Raw genomic sequence first — 20,421 nt, forward strand, 5'->3', positions numbered from 1 at the left:
CTCCCTGCAGTGAATACAATTGTGGGAAAAGATATAACAGCCAGGGAAATTCAGAAATCAAGGCTTACAATGCAGTCATGTGTTTTATGATCGTGAAAGACTGAGGCTTTAGCTAATGATTAATTGGAAGGTCCAGCTACATCTAGCAGCAAAAAAATATTTTGTTGCATTCCATTCACAAAAAAATACCCATAGAACACCTGAAAATTGAGTTGAAAGATTTTGACTTGCTTTTTGTTATTCTCAAGTATCTTATTTCTCACCTTGGCAGTCCTAAGGCAGTCTTGACAACAAGTAACTAAGAAAAGGAAGTGTGGTAGAAGGTCCTTATTATCTTTGTTGGGATATTTAGGAACATAGTAGAAAATAAGTGGGAATGATACATTAATGAGTAGTGAATCTTGCAGAGCAGTGCTATGAAAATATTTTACTCTCTGAAGTGCTTAGCATAAATCCTAAAGAACTGGTTACAAGCAACTTAGCTTCACTCTTCTTTGTTCCCTTGAAGTCATTTATGAACCTATAAACTGTGCTTTTCAATTGGACTTGAAATGGAAATGTAATACAGGTAAAAAGTTTTAGTGTAGAAAACAGTTTTCTAAAATGAAACCAGTTTAGTCAATAGGTTATACAATGTATGTTTAAAAGCATTTCTGTTTTGGTTTTGAGTACAACTAGATTTTATCTAGTATTTGTCTTCAAATTGTAGGTGAAGAAAGTGATGCCAGTACAGTTTCAATAAAAAGACAGCTTGAAGACGTTCACTTACAGGTAAAAATTTCTGGTGTCTAATGTAATGGAGTAATTTTGTGCTCAGTAGCATTGATTGAACTATTTGAATAGCTTACATGTGCCTGATGCATTGACACACTGTCAGCAGAAGATGCTATGTAGTTTGAGTCTTAATGCACATTTTTAGTAAGTATAGCAAATGAGAGGATCAATGCATAATGTCATGAAGACCAATATGAAGTAATATTATGCCTTGGTATTATTAGTATACCAGAGAAAGCCATACAAGGTATTGCATGGTACAGGCAACACTGAGAAAGGCTATTATAGGTATGGAAAAGAAAAATTATATTAATCACAAAGTGAACACACTTATAAAAATATTGTTCACCTGAGAGTCTAGCATAAACAGTAACATGATTTTTTTTAAAAAAGTAGATCTGAAATAATGACTACGATAACAAAAGCAGGCTGGAATCTTCTGCTGTTGTTTCCCAAACTAGACTATGGGTATCAAGACTACCCAGACTAGTTACGTGATGAAGAAAAGTACAAAACACACTTTGTGCGTGCAGCCATTCTAACCCTGTGTTCTGCTTGCTCAAATACAATTACCAAAAGTTTAATTTACTTTCCTTACTTGTTTAGCATAGTGCTAGCCATTGTCATGTCTCTGACAACAGCTAATACAAACCACTTCAGAAAGCAAGAGTTTCGCTAAAGGAAAAGACTTGCCATTTATCACCAAATGCTTTTAGATTTTACATAGAAATGTGTTACACAGTAGACCTTAATTTGTGTATGAATTCATAGGATGTTAATAATACATGTAAAAATTTGCAGCTGTAATTACCAGTGCTTTGTAACCTAACACTAGGTCTTTTTTTTCTTTTTTTTTTTTATCAGTGGGTCTTCTGAGGCAGTGTGTGCTTTTTCTTGCATGAATAAACTAGCTAGTTATCTCTTTTTATGTCTTCTCAGGTTTTTTTTACATAAATGCATACATTAAAAATAAGTTTATGCTGGTTGGTTATCCTCATCTGAATAATAATAATAGTTTGAAACAAATCTAAATAATATGTTGGGGTTTGTCAGTGTCAATTATTTCTATGTGTTTTAATTAATTCTTTTTTTTTTTCCCCTCTCTAGAATCTGTATGTAGATGATGGGAAAATTCAAGAGAAAGTAAAAGTTCAAGTGGATGTGATAGTACAAGATCATGCTAGAAACATTCCCAAGTGGATTGCGGTAACATATTTCACCTGTTCTGTTCTAAGTTATTAGCTAATTAGAATAAAATAAGAATACACTAACTGTGCAACACAGTAAATTCTAGTAGCACATCTCTACTGTTCGATCATTGTTCCTCTCCTGCTTGCTGACTATGTAAATATCACAGTATCTCAGGTCTCTGACAGCAATGATTTGTAAGAAACAGAGCAGACGATATCTAAATTTTTTTTTTTTACTCTTATACTTTGTTATTTGAACCCTGATGTGCAAGTTGGTCTTCAGTAAGTTTTCTGAAAAGCCTAAATTTGAGGTTTGTAGAAAAAAAGAGGAGGTTTAGATTTACTTCGGTTTTGGGGGTGAGGGGGATTGTGCACAAAGGGTTGTTTTACATGGTACGGCTTCCATTTCCTACTGGAGTTGACAGAGATCTATAGATTATCCAGGTCTACATATCCATACATAAATTCTCCTAATTGGGAAAGGAACTAAAATATGATAAATAACGTAGAAGTTGCAAAGATGATAAAAAGCTTTCCAGGATTAGACTGGTAACTCTTAAAAATGCTTACTGAAGTCTTAGACTAAACTTTTTCTTCCTTTTCTGAAATTTACTAAGGCCCTTGGGACCATAACTCTGTACAGGACCTAGTATGGTAAGAAGGAGTAGGAGGAGTAGGAGGAGTCACAATGAGGTTTTAACATGCAAAAAAATCAGGGTATTAGATTGTCTTTTTTCTTTGCTTTCTTTTTTTTTTCAGGTGACACCTCCAAGTTTATCGGAACGTCTTCGTTTAGATTTGCCAGAGCAAGAACTGATTGGTACAACTAAATCCTTTTGTGTGTTGGTCAAATATGTTAGTTACAAAATGTGTTTTGTTTTTTTTAATTTGTTAGAAAGAAATTAATAATTTATTGATGAAAACACAGAGGCACTATTTATCCAACAGAAAAGTTCAACAGGCTGGATTCTTGAAGAGAAATTAGACATGAATTTTCTTTTAGCAAAATATATTTGAAAAATAGAAAATAAATAACTTGTATACATAAAGCCAGCTTTTCTTAAATAGCTCCAGGAAAAAAAATATAGTTACAAAATTCAGCAGAATTAAGCTCAATTAAATGAAAGCATAATGTTTTGGTTCAGCTTATTTTAAATTCAAGGAATGTAGTGAATGGCTTTGTGTCTCCTGGTAACTGGTACTCAAAGTGGAACTTCGTTAGTAAACTTTCTTTCTTCAGAAGCTCTCCAGACTTGATGCAAACCTAAGATAGAATTTTGGTGTAAAAATGACAAACCTAACAACTACAAAAAGCATTGTCTTCATCATGCTTTACAGCAAGCAAAGCTGCACTGGTACTAGCCAAGTACAAAGCTTTTAAGTAATATGTAAATAGAGTAACATAAACCTGTAGGATAAGTCTGTTCCTGCTGGTCAGAAATCACAAAGAGCAAAGCAGTCTGCCCTTACAATTAAAATATTTTATATTTATATGTTAAGCTATTTTAAAATAGTTTCTTTTCAACATATTTAATTTCTGTCTTCTATATAGTCTGTAATTCAGTATGGTTAGGGAAAACCTTTCAGTTTTTTCCTAATGGAATTAATGAAATATGCTATTACAGTAAGACTATCTCTACTGCATGCAATTGTTTCTAAGTCATGTAATACATTACTGGAAGTACCCTAATAGATTTGGGGTTTTTTTTCTTCTTCTTGTTTTCTGATTCATTTGGTTTTTTTGAATAGGTAACCAAGCCACTGTTTGCAGAAAGAAAGTAGAGTTGTCAAGTGGATGTTCTTCATTCAGATCTCTACAGTCACAATTTTCTGGTATCCCTATTTCAAGGAACACAATAACCATATCCAAGCATCAACCTTCTTCAGAAATGAATGAAACTTACTGTGATAGTATCTTGGAAGAATACCAGTCTGCAGATGAGGAGTGCTCCTGGACCAACTTAACTCTTGGAGACTTGTATCCAGCAATGGTGGAGATGCTGACAAAGGTCATGGCAAAGCAGCCTTGGAGAAAAGAGTTAAAATACATGTTTGGACACATAAGGCGCAAAAGATGGCGTTCTAGAAAACCAAAGCTCAACGTCGCTGTAGACAAAATAAGAGGGTTCAGACCTCTTAAACGGAAGCAAACATTACCCAGCATATGCAGCAGTAGAAGTGAAGACATCCAGAATCAAACTTTTGGAAAGGAGAACAGAGAACTTTGTGATGACATGTGTTCCATTAGTAATGTATCTGGTCTGGTACCTTATTCTTACACTGATACAAATGAAATCAAAATGGACTATTCTGACTCAGGTTTAGAAAATGGTTTGTTACCTGGAAAAGACCAAGAAGTCTCCAAACGGACTGGTTTTCTTAATGTTATGGATGGAATGGGAGAGACATTTCTAGTTGAAGATGAGTTGCAGACTGCTGTCTCGCTGAAGAATTCAAAAGGCAAGGAAAGTGAAAAATTGGCTTACAAATGTTCCCCTGAATACTGTTCTGTAACATCTCCTTCCAGTTCAGGGTCAACAGCACTTCATCTGGTGAAAGAGAGTAAAACTCAAAAAAGTGACTTTCCTTGTGGTGATAACTCAGAGTTGTTTTCATCTACTTGTAGTTCCTATGGCAGTAGTAACACTTTTATGCCTGTCACAGACTGTTCTCTTGCAAGAGCATCAAATACTTTGCTCATAAATCCTGAAAAAACAATTTCTGAAAGGCCAATTCCTTTCCAGCGCAAACACTCATTTTCTGCATTGTCTGTGAAGCAGCATCCTTCAAAGATGCCCCAGAAAAATGAAGATGCATTTGAAAAACTCTACTACGAACTGTATTCCAAAGAAATCCAAAAGCCTTTGATATTGACAAGACCCCTTTCAAATTCACAGAACCTTGAGGAGAGAGGAATATTAGTGACGAGAAATTTAAATGATTCTGTGAGGTCCAATACACAGCATGATAGAGAATTTGACAGGATCTATGAGCAATTCTGTAGTAAGGCTGTTCCTAAACTTCCTGGGTTTCTGAGAGCTTCAAGTTTAAGGAAATATGAAGGAATACAGATGTCTGAAACTGTAAATGCACTTGTTAACTCACCTGTTCGAACTTTATCTGCAATTCCTAGAGTTAAGAGAGTAGGAAATTTTCAAAATGATCTTTTTTGTTCACCAGTAAAGCGACTGAAAAATACACCAGAACGTTATTTTCCTTCAACAAAATGTCAACAGATTTATCACAGAAAAAATGTTAATCTTCAGACAGTTGGCATGGATTTTTTGTGCACATACGATGGCAGTAACTCTAGCTTTTTTGGCAGTCACAACAGTTGGAGTAAGGTAAATAAAGACCTTGTAAAACAAAATAATTTATTGTGTACTCTTTGAAGGGTTTAAAAATAGATTAGAGCTTGAAGCTGTTCAAACTAGTGACAGCATACTTGTGGTGCTATTTGGTTAGTAGTGTTGTTTTACAGGTTTGGGGTTTTGGTGTTTTTTTGTGGTTTTTTTTTTTTTTTTTTGATAAACCATGAATTGTATCAGGTATCCTGGATCATGTGAGGAAGCTCACTATATTTAATAACCTTGAAAATGGTTATAAAATGCTTAATGAAAGATTTTATTACATTTTTATAGACTGTGTCACTGTTTAAAATGATCTCAAACTGTGACCCTGTTAATTAAGGTGTTGTCCTTCTGAAATTATGACATTTTATTAATTTTACAGATGGACAAGGCAAATAAGCTTTACTAAGTTCCAGTGGAATTGTTAGACTTGTTGAGTTAAATATTAAATTAGGCCCTTATTTCCAGGTTCCCAATCACTTCTTCTGAGGCAAGCTGTGAAATAATGTGAGTTTTTTCCATCCATGTAATCTGTTGATGCTTTATTTTCAGGACTCAGCATGTCATGCTTCTTCAGATAAAACTTTTCTCGGTATTCCTGCTACTTCCCTGCAAGGTTAGTTTCAAAGACTTTATGAATTATTGCTTTAGAAATCACAGGTACTTCTTCAAAGGGTAAATCTACAGATCTCAACAGATGACTCTTTGACAGTTTTTCTTCTTTCTTCATAATTGGGTATGTTAAGTGTTCCTTTAAGGTTTCTATACAGAAAAGGGTTTCCTGAATTGCATATTAACAGGTATTTAAGAAGCTTTTCTTTAGGTTAGCCAGGACTTTTCCTACTAAAGCATTGCTTATTATCTGCTGGTTTTCTCTCTTCCTTTTTTTAAATTTTAATTTATTTCAAGTTTCTGCTGCTTTTACTTTCTATATCTAAATGTTCAGCGGGAAATGACTAGTTTGTTAATCCTACACTTGAATAACTAAATGCTTTTGTTTGGATTCCTCAGCTTTACAAAAACTTGCAATTGAGTTGTTGCATGTCTACTGTCACTTCCTTGGGTGAATTAGATTACTAATCTGTATAAGAAGACTTGCCAATTCAGGACAGTAGAGCTTTATTATTAAAAAAAAAAAACTACATTAGTTTAAGATTTTAGGTGCTAATTGTTTAATTCCCTTTTAAAAATCTGATTTTGGCAAAAGCATATTTATAACATAACCTGTACTTTTTTCCCGTTAAATAAAATCTCCAATATTTATTTTGATCCCTTATTTTTACGAACCTTGTCATGAAGATAACTAACTAACTAACATGCAAAGGAAATACTGAAGAATACTTGAAATATTGTCAGCTGGTACACAAGAAGACAATGGCACAAGAAATGCATTTGTTTGCCTGGTTCTTGCCTTCTTGCATTTTCATTACTGATTAATTGTAAAGAATTTGATTAATTGGGGTAGACTTACCCTGTCTGTCTTATTTTGCCTTCCTCAAATTTTAACTCATACTTTATGTATTACGTTTTTTCTGGTATCAACAGTTTCTTCTACCTTTTTCTGATGGTGACAAATTATAAGTATTTTCAAGAAACCTAGTTTATACTTAAGTATATTCAGTGTATAAAATACATTTGAAATTAAGTTTTGCCAGAGCCTTTCGTGTTAGAATATTTTCATAAAGAAATTTGCTTGTTGAAGTATGCCAACGGAGTATTACTAATGTCTTAATAGGCTAACATTTTCACAACATCCTGTAGTGTTCATGCTACTCAGCATTGTTTGTACCCTTTTCATAATACTATTTTTCATCACAGGATCTGGGATTGCAGATTACAACTCTGAATGGCCTAGAGCTGTGAAGAATTGCAGCTGTCCCAAAAATGAACAGAAAGGTCACCAAAGGTAAGCAGACTTTTGAGAAAATAAATGTCAAAAGAAATTCTTGCTGCTCTACATCTATATTAAGGGTATGGAGGTTGTTGCCTACATGCGTAACTCTAGAAGGAAAATCAGCATAGATGCTTGGGAGAGCCCAAGCTAATCAAACCTGCAGACTTGACACTGGGAGGCAGGTGTCTGGACAAAACTAGCCAGGCTCGAACATGGTTGGCCAGTGAACACAAGTTAATAAGATGTCCTCACTGAGTAGCCATTCTAGTCCTTCTTTTGTGTTCATTATAGAGGCATTTGTTGTTTTAGATATAACTATAGATTCTGGCTGTGTGTCTGAGCTAACAAGTCCTCTCAGATCGGTTGGCTGTGGAAAGTGCCGTATATTGCCACTTAAAAGGACATTTAGAAGTTACCTTCTGTGCAGTTGGGCATAGTCACCTGCATTTTAGCTCTGTAAACAAGTGGTGGAGGATATCTGACATTCTCTCCTCCTGCTGTTATCGCTGTTGACAGTGTATTTAGATCTCGGGAAAGAAAACACTCCTTCCAGCTCCCTGGATACTGGCCTACTGTATCTGTTTTTCTTAGCAAATATGTGACTTTTAAAGGCTTCTCAAGCTTCAGATCTCTTGGATTTGTAATTACGAAGTAATTTAATAGGCAGTAAGATTAAAAAGCATTAAAAGTTCTCTAAACAGTTTCTCATTTTATTTTCCAAAACATTTTTGACATGCTTTTTTTGCCAAAAAGTCTAATTTGGCACCACAAGATATTCTGCCTTCCCAAACTCAGTCAAGAAATATTTTCACTATGCTTGAAATGATTATACATCTGATATCAAAATTTTCTGACAATGTTCAAATTAAAATGTCAAGGGAAACCTCAATGCATTTTTTAACTATTTGTATAGAGAACTTAACCAGAAAAGAGGCTGTGTGATTTAAAGAAAAAAGTTTCAGTTTAAGCAAAGATGGAATTAAAACTTAGAGGCTTATATTACAAATATATAACAATATTGGTAAAGATTGTATTCGGATTATTTTTTATGTAATGGAAGTTTGGAGGCAAACTGAGTATGCAAGAATGTTTCTGTGGTGTTGAGTATGCCCACTTAGCTGAGTAAATTTCTGCTCAGTTTTTGAGTTCCTTTTTTTTTTTTCTCACTTTTTCTTGACTGCATACAAAATAGCCCTCCCTACAAGGTTAGTAATTGTTCTTAAGGAAAAGGTTTTCCTTTCCTCAATGCATGTAAGTAGAGAAGTTTAAGAAAGAGGGAGAAATCAGGATTTCACTGAATGCTTTCTTGGCAAGCCATCTGGAATAAAATTTATTTCCCTGTTCCTTAATTACACAAATGCATGTTTGCTAATTTGTAGCCAAAATGGACCTCAGCCATTAGGTTTCCTTAGGCCTGTGGTGTGATATTCTTAGTCTTCTGTGATTCCCAGGAGTGAAGCTCTTCTTTAATGGCTTCAGAGCTCTCAGAAGTTTTATGCCTAAGCCATGTGGCAAAATGCTATGTAGTGTAATGAATGGCTGTGGAAAGAAAAGGAATACCTTGATTGCCTTTGTCTAGAAAGTGATTGTGAAAAAAATATTTCAGAAAAGGAAATGTTCATAACTAATAAACCTTTTTTCAGCTCTGTGGGAATTCTGTCTTACAGCTGTACTTAATTGTCAGATGTAAACCAAAATAGTTTAAAATAGATGTTAAAAAAAATACACCATTTCTTAAGTCATGTGCAAGGGAATAATTGTATTCCCATTTGTACTTTTCTTTTTAGCTGTTTGGGAATACATTCGAAGATTACATCTCGAATTTTAATAGATATTTATATAATGTAGTAGCATGTTAATATAGTAGCATTACCGAGACATTAAAATAACATAAAATAACATGAAAAGTTTCTTCTCTAGCTGAAAGCCCATAGGAATGCAGACAAGGAGATGGGCTGCTGTTCACAGTCAAGATGTTTGGATACCTTGTTTTGGCGACTTGTTTCAATTTCATTCTGTTAATTGGAGTTTCAGCAAGCATAGTATTTTTGTGTAATTTACTGTATCATCAAAACTATTCTTTTCTATAGGATATCCAGAAAACTAAGCTACACTGATGGGAAAGACCAAAATCGTAGCAATCCCTTGGACAACTTCTTGATCAAAAGTCACGAAGGAGCAGTCACAAACTGCTATGGAGAAAACATTGTTTTATAAAGTGTTTGTTCTTCTTCCGAGAATCAAGGGTGTGTTATGTACTTAATATATAATTTGTCTTGATTCATACTTCCCTGTAATGTGTGTCTTCAGGAGTGGGTTCATCCCTTCTGACAGGACACTTTTTACTTCTTTGACTTCATGAGGTATTTCAGGCTTCCTTTCTGTGGCTAAGTTAAATTATATATTTAGTTTTTATAACAGAAAGTGATCTGTATTATCCTTTTATCTGCTGATAAGCTTTGATTAGGTATTTGATTAGGCATTAGTAATAAGATAGCTAACAAGCTGTTTCTGATAAATTGCTACCTATTCATGATACGTGCTAAATAAAAGCACATCAGTGCTAAATACATTAAAAAATCTAAACTGGGCTGGATGACCCAAATACAGTATTTTACCTTTTGAATTGTATTATGCCTGCTATGCGGTGTTAATGTTAAATTTTTTAAGTGGTTCACCGAAGTTGATTGTTCAATAAAATTTTACAATTTTTATTGTTCTGACAAAATTCTACCTGACACAACCTATATTCTAAATAAACACCTGATCTGAACAAATACCTGTTTTCAACATTGTATTTCAGGTATGTGAATTCTCATGAGGAGTTTGTATACTTACAGCAAATACATGAGGGTGATGTGACAGGGTCCCACAGGTTACTGTGCTCTTTCTTGGCAGGGAGCTATTGTTTTAGTGGTAAGCGTCAGGTCAAGTACACTCTGTTTTATCAGTGTTGGCCCTCATCTGCTTTCTGAGCCCCAGAAAAGGAAAAAAATCACTTTCCTTTGGCTTTACTTAATTTCTGGTCACACAGGAGTGTTTTTATGTAGTTTTAGCTCTTAAAACCAACATCTTGTTATCTTAAGTGTTGTTCTTGAAAGGAAGAAAAATCCAATTTCAGTGAGGTTTACTCTGTGATAAGATCATCTTTAATACATGTGCACACGCACATTCTATGCCTCAACTTTTTGTATGTTTCCTTCAAAAACTGCAATAAAAGATTGTCTTTAGAAATGCTTTTGTGGCTTTTTTCCTCCTGTTCCAGACATGGGTGAACTGTAGGGAATATGCTTTACAAACTGCCTTCCCCTTGGATTTGTTGAGGTAACTATTTCCTGGTATTTCTTGATAGGCCAGTACTGAGAGATTACATAATTCCATTAATGTTTTCTGTTCTAAAGTAACTTAAAGGTAAACTGGAACTAGGTTTTGGACATGTTCTGATTCTGCATATGACTTCTACACAACAATCTGAATGCAGGCTTACCTAGGTAGGAAGGTAAGTTTATTTAAACAACATGGCAATAGTTCATTGTCTCCATGAAAATTACTTCAAAAGAATTTTAAGAGGTAGCTCTTGAAAAAACTTGAGGGGTTGGAAGATAAGCTCATCCAAGTGCCACCTTTTTGATGCAAGCAGTAAAAAAAAATGGGAGAATGTTACACAATTATTTTTAGAGTTTGTTCCTCCAATATCCATTTGAGTCAGCAGACTCTCAAAAGTATGATATGGAAAAGTCTGTGTTGTTTTTCCTAACCATACTGTTTAAAGAGGTGCATCTGCAGTGACTGTGAAATGGTATAGTGACTATGGGAGTATACCTGTTACAGACTTAAAAAGACTTTGTGGTGCTACTTGATCTCTCTTCTGTTTTGAGCTCTGTTCTTTCCTTCTGAACCATTTTGCTTCTTCCACCATATTTCCTCTTGTTTACTCTTCACTGTTCGATTGAACCGGTACTTGAATGTTAAGCTTACTGTTAATGAAAACAGCTTCACACTGCTTCCCTCTGATTCACAGTTTTTGTAAGGAACACTGGAAAAACAAGCTAGGTTACTGAGAGTGTAAACCTAGACTTAGCATCTCCTTTAATTATTCTGCTGTCATTAGTTGAAACTTCCTTTATACATAAATAATCTAACTAATAAATGATAGTTTATGGAGGTCTTTTGCTAATAGCTTGAAGATAGAGCAATATTGAACATGCTCTGTCATGTAAGAATTCAGTAGTCATTGGAAAACTGTCCCAAAAAGTAATTTAAAAAATAAGTCATTCAGTTGCTTGTTTAAGCAGACAAGAGGGTAAAGAGCTTTAGGAATAAAGCTAAATCTGGACTATGACAGCATTAGAAGTGCCTTGGAAACAGCTGATAGGCCATTAAAGATGATCCTGAAGTGGAGCCTGTGAGAGAAGCAGTGAATAATTTAATAGAAGCATTGATTAAATGTGGAAAGAAAGAATATATTGAAGGAGAATATTTACAAAAGTGCCCCCCTGTTTTAGCAAGCTATGTTGTGAGGGAAAGCAGCTGCTGAAAATTGGCATGAAAAACTGGACTAGATGAAGAATATGAGAGGAAATTAGATGTAACTAAATACCATGAAGTGGACTTAGTGTTACATGTAGACTCAATGAGAAGTGTGTATTTCATTTCCATTAAATTAATGATCAGGCTGAAATGACAGGTTGAATTTAGATAACTCATAGAAGTTCTCCAACTTTGGAAATTTTAGAGGAAAGGCATAACTAAGAATGCAAATGCTGTGAGAATATTGGGAAACAACAACTTTTGTACACAGCGTACACAAATTGTATTAAAATAGGGCATCCTTTGTTTCATGTGTATGTTGGAAAATAGTAACAAATAGACTCTTGGGCCTGTGCTTATTTGCAAGATTGTTTGAGAAAACTTTCTTTTAACCCTCTCGAAGGGCTGAGTATTGCATCTGATTGGCGCCAGCTAAATTGAAATATTTTATATAAATATTTTACATATTAATACTCTTCAAACAATTTTGATATAAGTCAGAGTATGTTGATATGTATTTTATTACTTATTTTGTCCTAGAAGTGAACAAAGTATCATTCTTTCCAATCTAATTAAATTTAGTACTTCATGCGCTGAACACCATCTTCGTGTTTAGCTTTGGATCTTTGGCTTTCAGTCTTTGGCTTTGGATTTGCCTTCCTCCTTTCCCCCCTTAGGATCTTAGTCAGGCCAATAGTTTAATATGGTTCTCCATTAAAGTGTCTTTTATCAATTCTTCAACAGTATTTACTGTTGCCTATGCAGTGGTAGTTGTTCTAAGACCATGATAACACAATCACTTTAATTCCAAGTCTACCTTGTTTCTGGGGTGTAGCAGCCAAGCATATTGACTTGATTTCTGCACAAAAAAGCAAGTGCTAGCACAAGACAGGCAGTGACACTGAGCAGCTTTGGCTGCAGGGGTTTGCCTCTTCTAGGCTAAACCTAAAGGAAGTTAAGGCATGTTAATGAGACTCTAACTGTGAGCTAAACTAAAGAGGAACCAGGCAGTCAAAGAGTTGTTTCTTTTATGTTGGTTTTTTTTTTCCTTCATAAATTGTTCTATCTCTGGACATGTCCATCCACCTTTGCTTTTAGAAGGGATGTTGGCTTTTTGTACTATGGGCTTTCAGTTTGTTTTGGTTTTTGTAACTGCTTTCAGGGTGATCTCCTTCAGGACTTGAGACACTTGCAGGGCTCTCTTATGTGCTTGAGTTTTAAGCTCCTTGACACTGTGCGCTGCATGGATTTTAAAGGCATTAACATCCTTTTTTAGAGAAGGTTGAGCTGTCCGACACTTAGAGGTAGGCATATTACATCAACATGCCTTACTGTTTCCTGCTACTACTACTTAATGACTCCCAAAATACAAAAATAAATCCCCACTCTAGACCATCTGATGGGTTTAAAGTCTTGAGATTAATGTGCACACAGTATGTTAATTATTTGGGGAAATAAAAGCCTCTTTCTACTTCTGTAAAATAGTCAATAAAAGTGAAAATGTAAAACCCAATAGGAATTTAAATATCACATAGAATATTAAAAGGAAAAAATCCTCCTTAGTAGATTTATTGTTATAGATCATTTGTCAGTTTCATTGTGGACTCTTCAGTACAGCTGGATACAATCACATAGGAGGATTTTTTCCTTTTAATATTCTTAGTAGATTTATTGTTATAGATCATTTGTCAGTTTCATTGTGGACTCTTCAGTACAGCTGGATACAACATTATGTTAGTAGAGGAGTTGAGATTTGAGATGTATACTGGTATTGCTCACAGAAGGAAACTAAAGATATATGAAGATAACGTTAAATCTTGCGAAATGTACAATACTGCTTTAAACAAGCTGTTAAATTATTCTCCAATTAGCTTTGGATATATTGTGTTATTACCATAGACCAGTCACAGTGGGGAAAGTACAAAATGTTGAACAGCAGATCAGTTTTTAAAGGAAAGCAACTACATCCTGAAGTATGCAAGTATGAAATACAATTTCCTTCCAAAAGTACTGTTAAAACCTATCTAGAAGGGTAGTTATACTCTGCTAGATCTCTATAGACAGCAGAGCGGGTCTTCTAGGACTGTTAGAAAGTTGATGGTTGTTTTAAAAAAAATGACTAAATTTTACTGGAATCAATACCATATGAATGCAGAGATACCAGCTTTTACAACTCCCTTTCAAAGTGTCTTTCAGAAGGGCAGGTCCTTCAAAGCGGTAGTCTGGATCTTATTTCTTGCTTAGTCCATAAATGTGCTTGGAAGACACTTTGGAACACTTACCCATTTTATACCATTGTTTGGTATATCGGTTATTATCCCAAATCATTCACTGTTCCTCCAGAATGAACAGGCACATCTCACTTTATGATAACTTATCTGGTTTATGAAGCCACTTCAAATGTTCTCTCCTCTTGTAGTATGAATCAAACCCATTAATCTGGTGGGATCATCATGAATGGCTTCTATGTTTGCTGTGTTATCAGCAGCCAGCTGCTCACTATTGAGGTAAATGCTAACTTTAGAAGCCATCTTGGTGGGGTTAGATGATCTTTCTTCTTCATCTTCCTCTGATGAGGGGTCTTTCTTTCTCCTTGGTTTTCTGCGTTTTCCCTTGACACTATGATCAAGTGATGCATAACACATCTGATTGACAGACTCCACCTAGAAGGAAATTCACTGTGTTATTTAACATTCAGTAGTTGCACTTGCTTTAAAATTATGTCCAAAACTTTATAATAGTGGCTGAAGTTTACCCAAACTAGCTGTAAATGAACTCATTAAAAGTGCACAAATGATTAAGCACAGGAAACAGACGAACATAACCTAATGGTAAATAGCTCGTGGCCTTAGGATAGTGTCAGTAAGGAAAAATTCATCAGGGTATTATTGGAAAGTTTCTCTATGGGAATGAGGGGTAGCTTATATAATAAGTCCAAGTTTTTGGGGATGCAAGACATTATTGGACCTGCATCTCTTCCCCCTTTTTTAAAATTAGAATTCAGGTGTTAGCAACAGCATTTTTCTCAGGCTTTGTGCAGAAAAACAAAAATGAGTGATTCGTGTCTGTATATGTCATCTCATTTCTAGTGCAAAATGTATGCTATGTATGCCTTTCTCCTGCCTCTGTGTTTTTCAAGCCAAATCAACAAGCACTTCTCACATTGGAATTTTCATAGATTATTCTGTTTCCATTAAGTTAATGAAAACAAATGTCTAGATTTAAAAAAAAAAAAAAAAAGAAGGCTATTTCTACCCCCTGGGAGTATCCTGTGAGAGGCTGGAAATCACTCCTTATGAAATATTTGGAAATCAACTGAGGTAGCTGATGCTAGGAATGCTTCAATTACAGACAAATTTCAGCTGAAGCTTATGTGCTTTTAGGCATTCAAGTATCTCACCAAAATTCAAATCAATGGAAAACCAGTCATTTGTTAGTTACAGCAGAGAGGTTGTGTGCTGGACAGGAGAGAGCCAGTGAAACTCACGCTTATCATGTGATGCAGCTTGTGTTTTCACTTGGTTGATGTCCAGAATAAATAAAATTAATTCATTCTTGGCATAAGCCATAGCAGTAGACTCAGACTTAATTCAGTCTGATTTGCATGCCTGCAACTGAGCTTTATCATGCCATATGGATGGAAATGAGCTGTCTATAATTTTCCTGATCCCTCATAAGTGACCCAGAATGAACAAAGGGTCAAGTCTGTGCTTAAATTCCCTGATGAACTGAGACACTAATGCATGGTAATTTTTGTGATGTGCAGTGTAGCGATTTTTGTTATGTATTGTCATGGGATAAACACAAGAACTCTCAGACAGACCACATTACCCTAATTCAGAAATGCAGAATTAAAATTAAAGATACCTGTAGTTGGTTAACTGGCCTTTGAGACTGGGACTTCATCTGCTCATAACAACATTCCTCTGTAATTTATCAAAGTAGAAAAAAAAGTTTTAGTTAAGACACACTAGTCAGTCTTAAAAGATAAGATCAATAGATCCTCCCTGTTACTGAACTAACTCCCCTCAGTTTACTTTGGTAGAAGTTTGGTTTGTTTTAAAATTACACAGATCTCTTCCTCTATTTATAGAGGGGCAAATAGCTAGGAAGTTCAGACACACGAACTGCGAAAATGAAAATAATTTTCTCTTCGTATGGGTAGGAAGTTTAGCATTATTCACTAAGTGGGCATCCCGTTAGGTTGCTAGGAGGACACCTTGCAATTAGGAGGTAACCACATACGCATGTATTTTTCGGCATAAGCAATCTTTGCTTTGGCTGAGAAAGAGGCTATGAGTTGCAGCAGCTGGTGATTAAATACTATTCCTGACTCTACTTTCAGTTTTCTGTAAATTTGGTGCAAGTTATTTTTTCATTTTAGCCATCAGTAAAACAGATTGTTTCCTTGCGGTTTTCAGGCTTTTGCATTGTCAACATGATGAGTCAGCTAAATCTAATGCAAACCCTCTCTGAAAAAGTTGGGTTTGGGTTTTCTCCCCTCAGTTCACGTACTTTAGTTCAATTTTGCTTAACCCCTAATAAGGCTAGCAAAAAAGTTGTGTTCCGGTTATATAACTACTACTTTAATACTAGAAGGGCTTTGAGAGACATACCCTCAGCCTGTCCAGCTCTAGGTGCAGTTTACTGCCTTTAATGTGGTATCTCTCTGCCAAGGATTATTAGCTTCATCCCAGTAAAGCACAGAAAACTATGTCTGCACACCAGTCAGCCATTGGGCTTGTTTCAGCATATTGGTCAATGTTGCTGATGAGCTGTGGATAGCCACAGCAGAGAACTAGTATGTTTGTTTCTGACAGCTCCTGTGCTGGCAGAGCATTGGCTTTGGGCAGTGAGTAACGTGCGTCTTAGATTGCTTTAACACGCAGGACCATTTGGACTGTAAAAAAATCAAATTCAGTATGAGATCTGGTCTTACAAATAAGAGTGCAGTATGATTATTTTTGCAGTTCTATCCCAAATAGTTGTTAATACAGTAATTGAAAAGGGGTAGATTCTCAATTTTGCTATTTGAGAAACAGAAAGTGTTGTTGAGTCAGCTTTTAACCATATATTTATTATAGCCTCTGAACAGACACATGTTCTTAAATGAAATTTACCTAAAATATCTTGATTGAGATTGCCATAAACTGGGTCATCTTCTGTGTAATAGTCATCATAGCTAGAAGGGGAATGGAAAAATACTTTTAATTCACAGACTATGCTTTATTTAGTACACCGTTATTCTACTCTAAACACTTACACGCGTCTAGCAATAGTAGATTGTATGTGATCTAAAAAACAAGATCAAAAATATTGGGGGAGGGCAGAGGGAGCGGAAATACCAGTTTTGCAGAAAGGAAAGAAATGGCAATGTCTGTATTCTGAAGAGAGATTTGTTATCTAGCCAAGAATTAAAAAAACTTTGTTAAGTATAAAGCTAATCTCAAGATTACTAAACTACTGCTTGAAGTCCTAGAAATATTAGTGATCACTGAAAGGAACTCAGTTCATGTCTTCTGATGCCACTGTGCAATACAAACAAGCACTAAATTAGTCTTTTGGGGAGATGTTCTTAAAAAGTCCACTCTTGGTTCAACAAAAATACTTATGTCAACACAACCAGAGAAGATCAAAGCAAAGTTCAGCTTTGGATATTTAATGGTATTCTGTGTTTCATTACCTGATGTTGCCTGAAGATGTTTTTAAGCATGTTTGTAAAGATGGGAATTGTTAGTGGGAAGCACTATGTAACCTTGTGCATGTTGCATCCCTGTACTTTGCCCCATCAAGGGAATGAAGTCATGTGGTCTAGCCGCACTTTTTCAGTGGTATTTTTCAACTGAACCTGCAGTAATAGGCAAACAGAGACTTCCTAACTTCAAGCAGATTTGTAATTGAAGATTGGCTTGTGGTAACAGGTGAAAGCTTTTATATTTTTCTTTCAAGGGCCTTTCATATTTGGGTTGAGATCAGACTCTTTCCATTTCTGTTTTCTAAAGTGGGGGTTTTCTATATGGAATAAGAGAAACAGACTTGTAGCAGATCATGAGCTATCCAGAAGCTGTAAACAGGCTCCATTTTATTGCTTTTGAGCATCATGTGTAAAAGAAGGGTAAGAAATGTAAATACATGTAAATTATTGCTTCACAAATATGAAGTGTCAGACTATAGTTTTGTCATTGTTTTCTGAGAGTTCTTTTTATTATAGATTTATTGAGTTTGAGTGATAGCAAATCATGTTTTAGCTCAATATCTTGCACTTCCCTCAGTATATAAAATTCCTGTATTAACATGTAGTTATTTCATTGTTGATGAAATGACTGGAGTACATATCTCCCACGTTAATTTTTTTCCTGTTTTCTTTGGAAAACTCTTTTTTTCCATAACCAACCAGCTCTCCAACATTTCCAGGCAGGCTGCATGAGATATTGGATTTTCCTCTATGCTATCCCTCCAAAGCCATCTGTTATTTATTGCTTCTTTGACCTTTGCTAGAAACAAACTTTTTTTATCCAGCTTACCTTGGGTTGTTGTCTTCATAGTCTTTATACATTTTAGCTGGAAAAATTGTTTAAAAAAAAAAAAAAAAACCAAAGAGAAAATGAAACACGCTATTTTAGAACATTTCAGATAATTGTCTTAACAGACATGCTTTTGATTTCACTGTAGAGTGTAAAATTGAATGCTCTTGTCTCTCAGGACCTTCAGTTGTCCCCCTGCTTTTCTCAGTACTTTTGACTATACACAAGAAATGCTTGTGTTACGACTCTTGTGCTGTGCTTCAAAGTCTATGTTGGTTACAATACAAATGTATTGTAATGCATGCAATTAATTCCTTGTTTCCTCTTCCTTCCATTTTTACCTCATCTTTTTCTCTGCTAAGGGAGGTTTATCATGTGTTCACATTGTAAGGTGAAGAGTTCGTTTATTTTACTAGTTCTGATGCTTGTATTTCTGAAAGAGGGATATCCTGTGATCCACACAGATGAAGAAACTGAAACAGAGAGGCAACAGGTACAGAGATTTATTGATAGAGCTTGATAAGTAACTCGGGAATGCCCGACTTTCTATCCTCTGCTCCAGGACTCTCCAATTTACCATGGTAAGCTCCAATTCCATGAACAATGGAGCATCAGCCAATCTCACCACAACTTTGCTCAGGGTTAGTTTTGCAAATTACTGTGATTTTTCATCATAGAAATATCTGCCTCATAGCACTAAAAACCAAAATAAACCAAAAAGGCATCCCCCTATCCCCTGTGCTCCGACACTCTAGCAGCTCTTTCAATATCGTGTAATAATCTCTTTCACTTGGTGAGTTCAGTTTATAATCACAGGCCTTCTGTTTATGTAGATTAGGTAGGTATGTATTCAGCGTGGTTGAATCCACCAGTGTTTGCCTGGCCATGCATACACATGTAGCACAGGTGCAGTTTTCCCTGTATAAAGGCCATTTTTCCCGGAATGGGAGTAGTGATGGTTGTACAACTTAGTAACTATGAAATTGTATGCATAAGAGAGGTTGCACTGGCATAATGAATTCTGTTTAAAATGTCATAGTTAATTTTAGCCAAAACCAGCACTTGACTGTAGTCACCCTCTAACATAAATTAAACAAATCAATTCTTTATTGTGAGTGACACATTGGATTAAGAGCTACACTAGGATCCCATGATGAAAAGCAACTAGAACTTGTTTGAAAATAAACTGATTAAGCAAAAGATGTATATGAAATCTGAAATTCAAATAAGCATTCAGGAATTTTGGGAGGATAAAATTTTCACAAACGTGTTTTGTATTAGTGTAGGTACTTAAAACCATTTGTAAATTAAAGTACAAATAATAATCAGTTACATGAAAAGTACACTTAAAGAAATTACAGATGTTAAAAATATCCTTTAAAAATAAATTAAGCCTGAACTAAGTTCTTCACCTTGTACGTGTTCTGTTGGTTTGTCTTCAGAGAACGGATTTAGGTAGTTCTTTTTAGCAGCATATTAGGCAGCTAGCAATCATTCTGTAATCATACCTGACTCTCCTAAAAAAAATTTTAAAGTGACATCCTCTCAACTAGAATAATTCTTGCCAAAAGATAACTTTAAGATTCAAAAGAATCAATTTTTTGGCTTGAAATCTCCCAGCAATGATGGCTTTCTCTACAAGCACTTTAAACACTCAAACTCCATTTCTTACAAAGAGACAACATTACTTACCTTGCTTCTTTTTCATATAGTGTGAAATATTCAGTATCAATGAAACAACCAGAGCCAAACTCAGAAAGGCCAAAACTCCCCAGACAGAAAAATGGCAGTCCATTTCTGTAACAGAAAGAAAGTAATTTTATAGTTTGTGTTGTCTAACAGTTTTACTGTATTCTTTGTGCTTGGTTGATTTTTGCTTTCTGTAATTCAAGCTGCTATTTTGTTGTTTACTTTGTGACAGCCTTTGCTATACAAGCTAAATAATTAATGTCAAAACCAGATGCCAAATAATAAGAAAGCAACATCAATTAACTGTTAGCAGAACTACTGTTTCAGAGCAGTTCAGCCAAAGATTGGTTTGCCTGTAAAATGCAGTCAAAATCAGAAATTGATAAAGAGAAAAGTGATTTTAGTGAATAGCTTTGAAATTATTTTTGTAGTTGTATTTAGCTTATGTCTTGGTGTCAGGACCACCACCA

General features: G+C 35.2%; 2 protein-coding genes across 2 annotated transcripts in view; one reads left to right on the forward strand and one right to left on the reverse strand.

Annotated features, from left to right (window-relative positions):
• Window positions 1-9,425, forward strand: part of LOC104461300 — a 21,626-nt gene extending 12,201 nt beyond the window's left edge. Inside the window, exons 6-12 of the mRNA XM_010072835.1 lie at window positions 710-771; window positions 1,882-1,980; window positions 2,724-2,784; window positions 3,714-5,308; window positions 5,867-5,930; window positions 7,133-7,220; window positions 9,299-9,425. Coding sequence (XP_010071137.1) covers window positions 710-771; window positions 1,882-1,980; window positions 2,724-2,784; window positions 3,714-5,308; window positions 5,867-5,930; window positions 7,133-7,220; window positions 9,299-9,425 — 2,096 coding nt within the window. The remainder of the gene's footprint in view (window positions 1-709; window positions 772-1,881; window positions 1,981-2,723; window positions 2,785-3,713; window positions 5,309-5,866; window positions 5,931-7,132; window positions 7,221-9,298) is intronic.
• Window positions 9,426-14,134: 4,709 nt separating this feature from the next.
• LOC104461299 (T-cell receptor-associated transmembrane adapter 1) lies at window positions 14,135-20,057 on the reverse strand. Its single transcript, XM_010072834.1, has 6 exons — window positions 19,955-20,057; window positions 18,806-18,808; window positions 18,263-18,299; window positions 16,859-16,920; window positions 15,606-15,664; window positions 14,135-14,401 (listed from the first exon to the last, which is right to left on the reverse strand). Exons 1-6 carry the CDS (start codon window positions 20,055-20,057, stop codon window positions 14,135-14,137), a joined length of 531 nt encoding a protein of 176 aa, XP_010071136.1.
• Between the last annotated feature and the right edge of the window lie 364 nt (window positions 20,058-20,421).

The sequence above is a fragment of the Pterocles gutturalis genome, unplaced genomic scaffold, assembly GCF_000699245.1.
Source record: "Pterocles gutturalis isolate BGI_N339 unplaced genomic scaffold, ASM69924v1 scaffold36302, whole genome shotgun sequence".
Lineage (NCBI taxonomy): Eukaryota > Metazoa > Chordata > Aves > Pterocliformes > Pteroclidae > Pterocles > Pterocles gutturalis.

Bases quoted from the DNA above. Each gene is read 5' to 3' on its own strand.
- LOC104461299 (XM_010072834.1), bottom strand. From the start codon at position 20,057: ATGGACTGCCATTTTTCTGTCTGGGGAGTTTTGGCCTTTCTGAGTTTG. The intron at 16,921-18,262 runs GTAAGCTGGATA...TTCCCCTTCTAG, and splicing joins TATGAAGACAACAACCCAAG to CTATGATGACTATTACACAG. The intron at 14,402-15,605 runs GTATCTTTAATT...ATTTCCTTCTAG, and splicing joins GGCCAGTTAACCAACTACAG to GTGGAGTCTGTCAATCAGAT.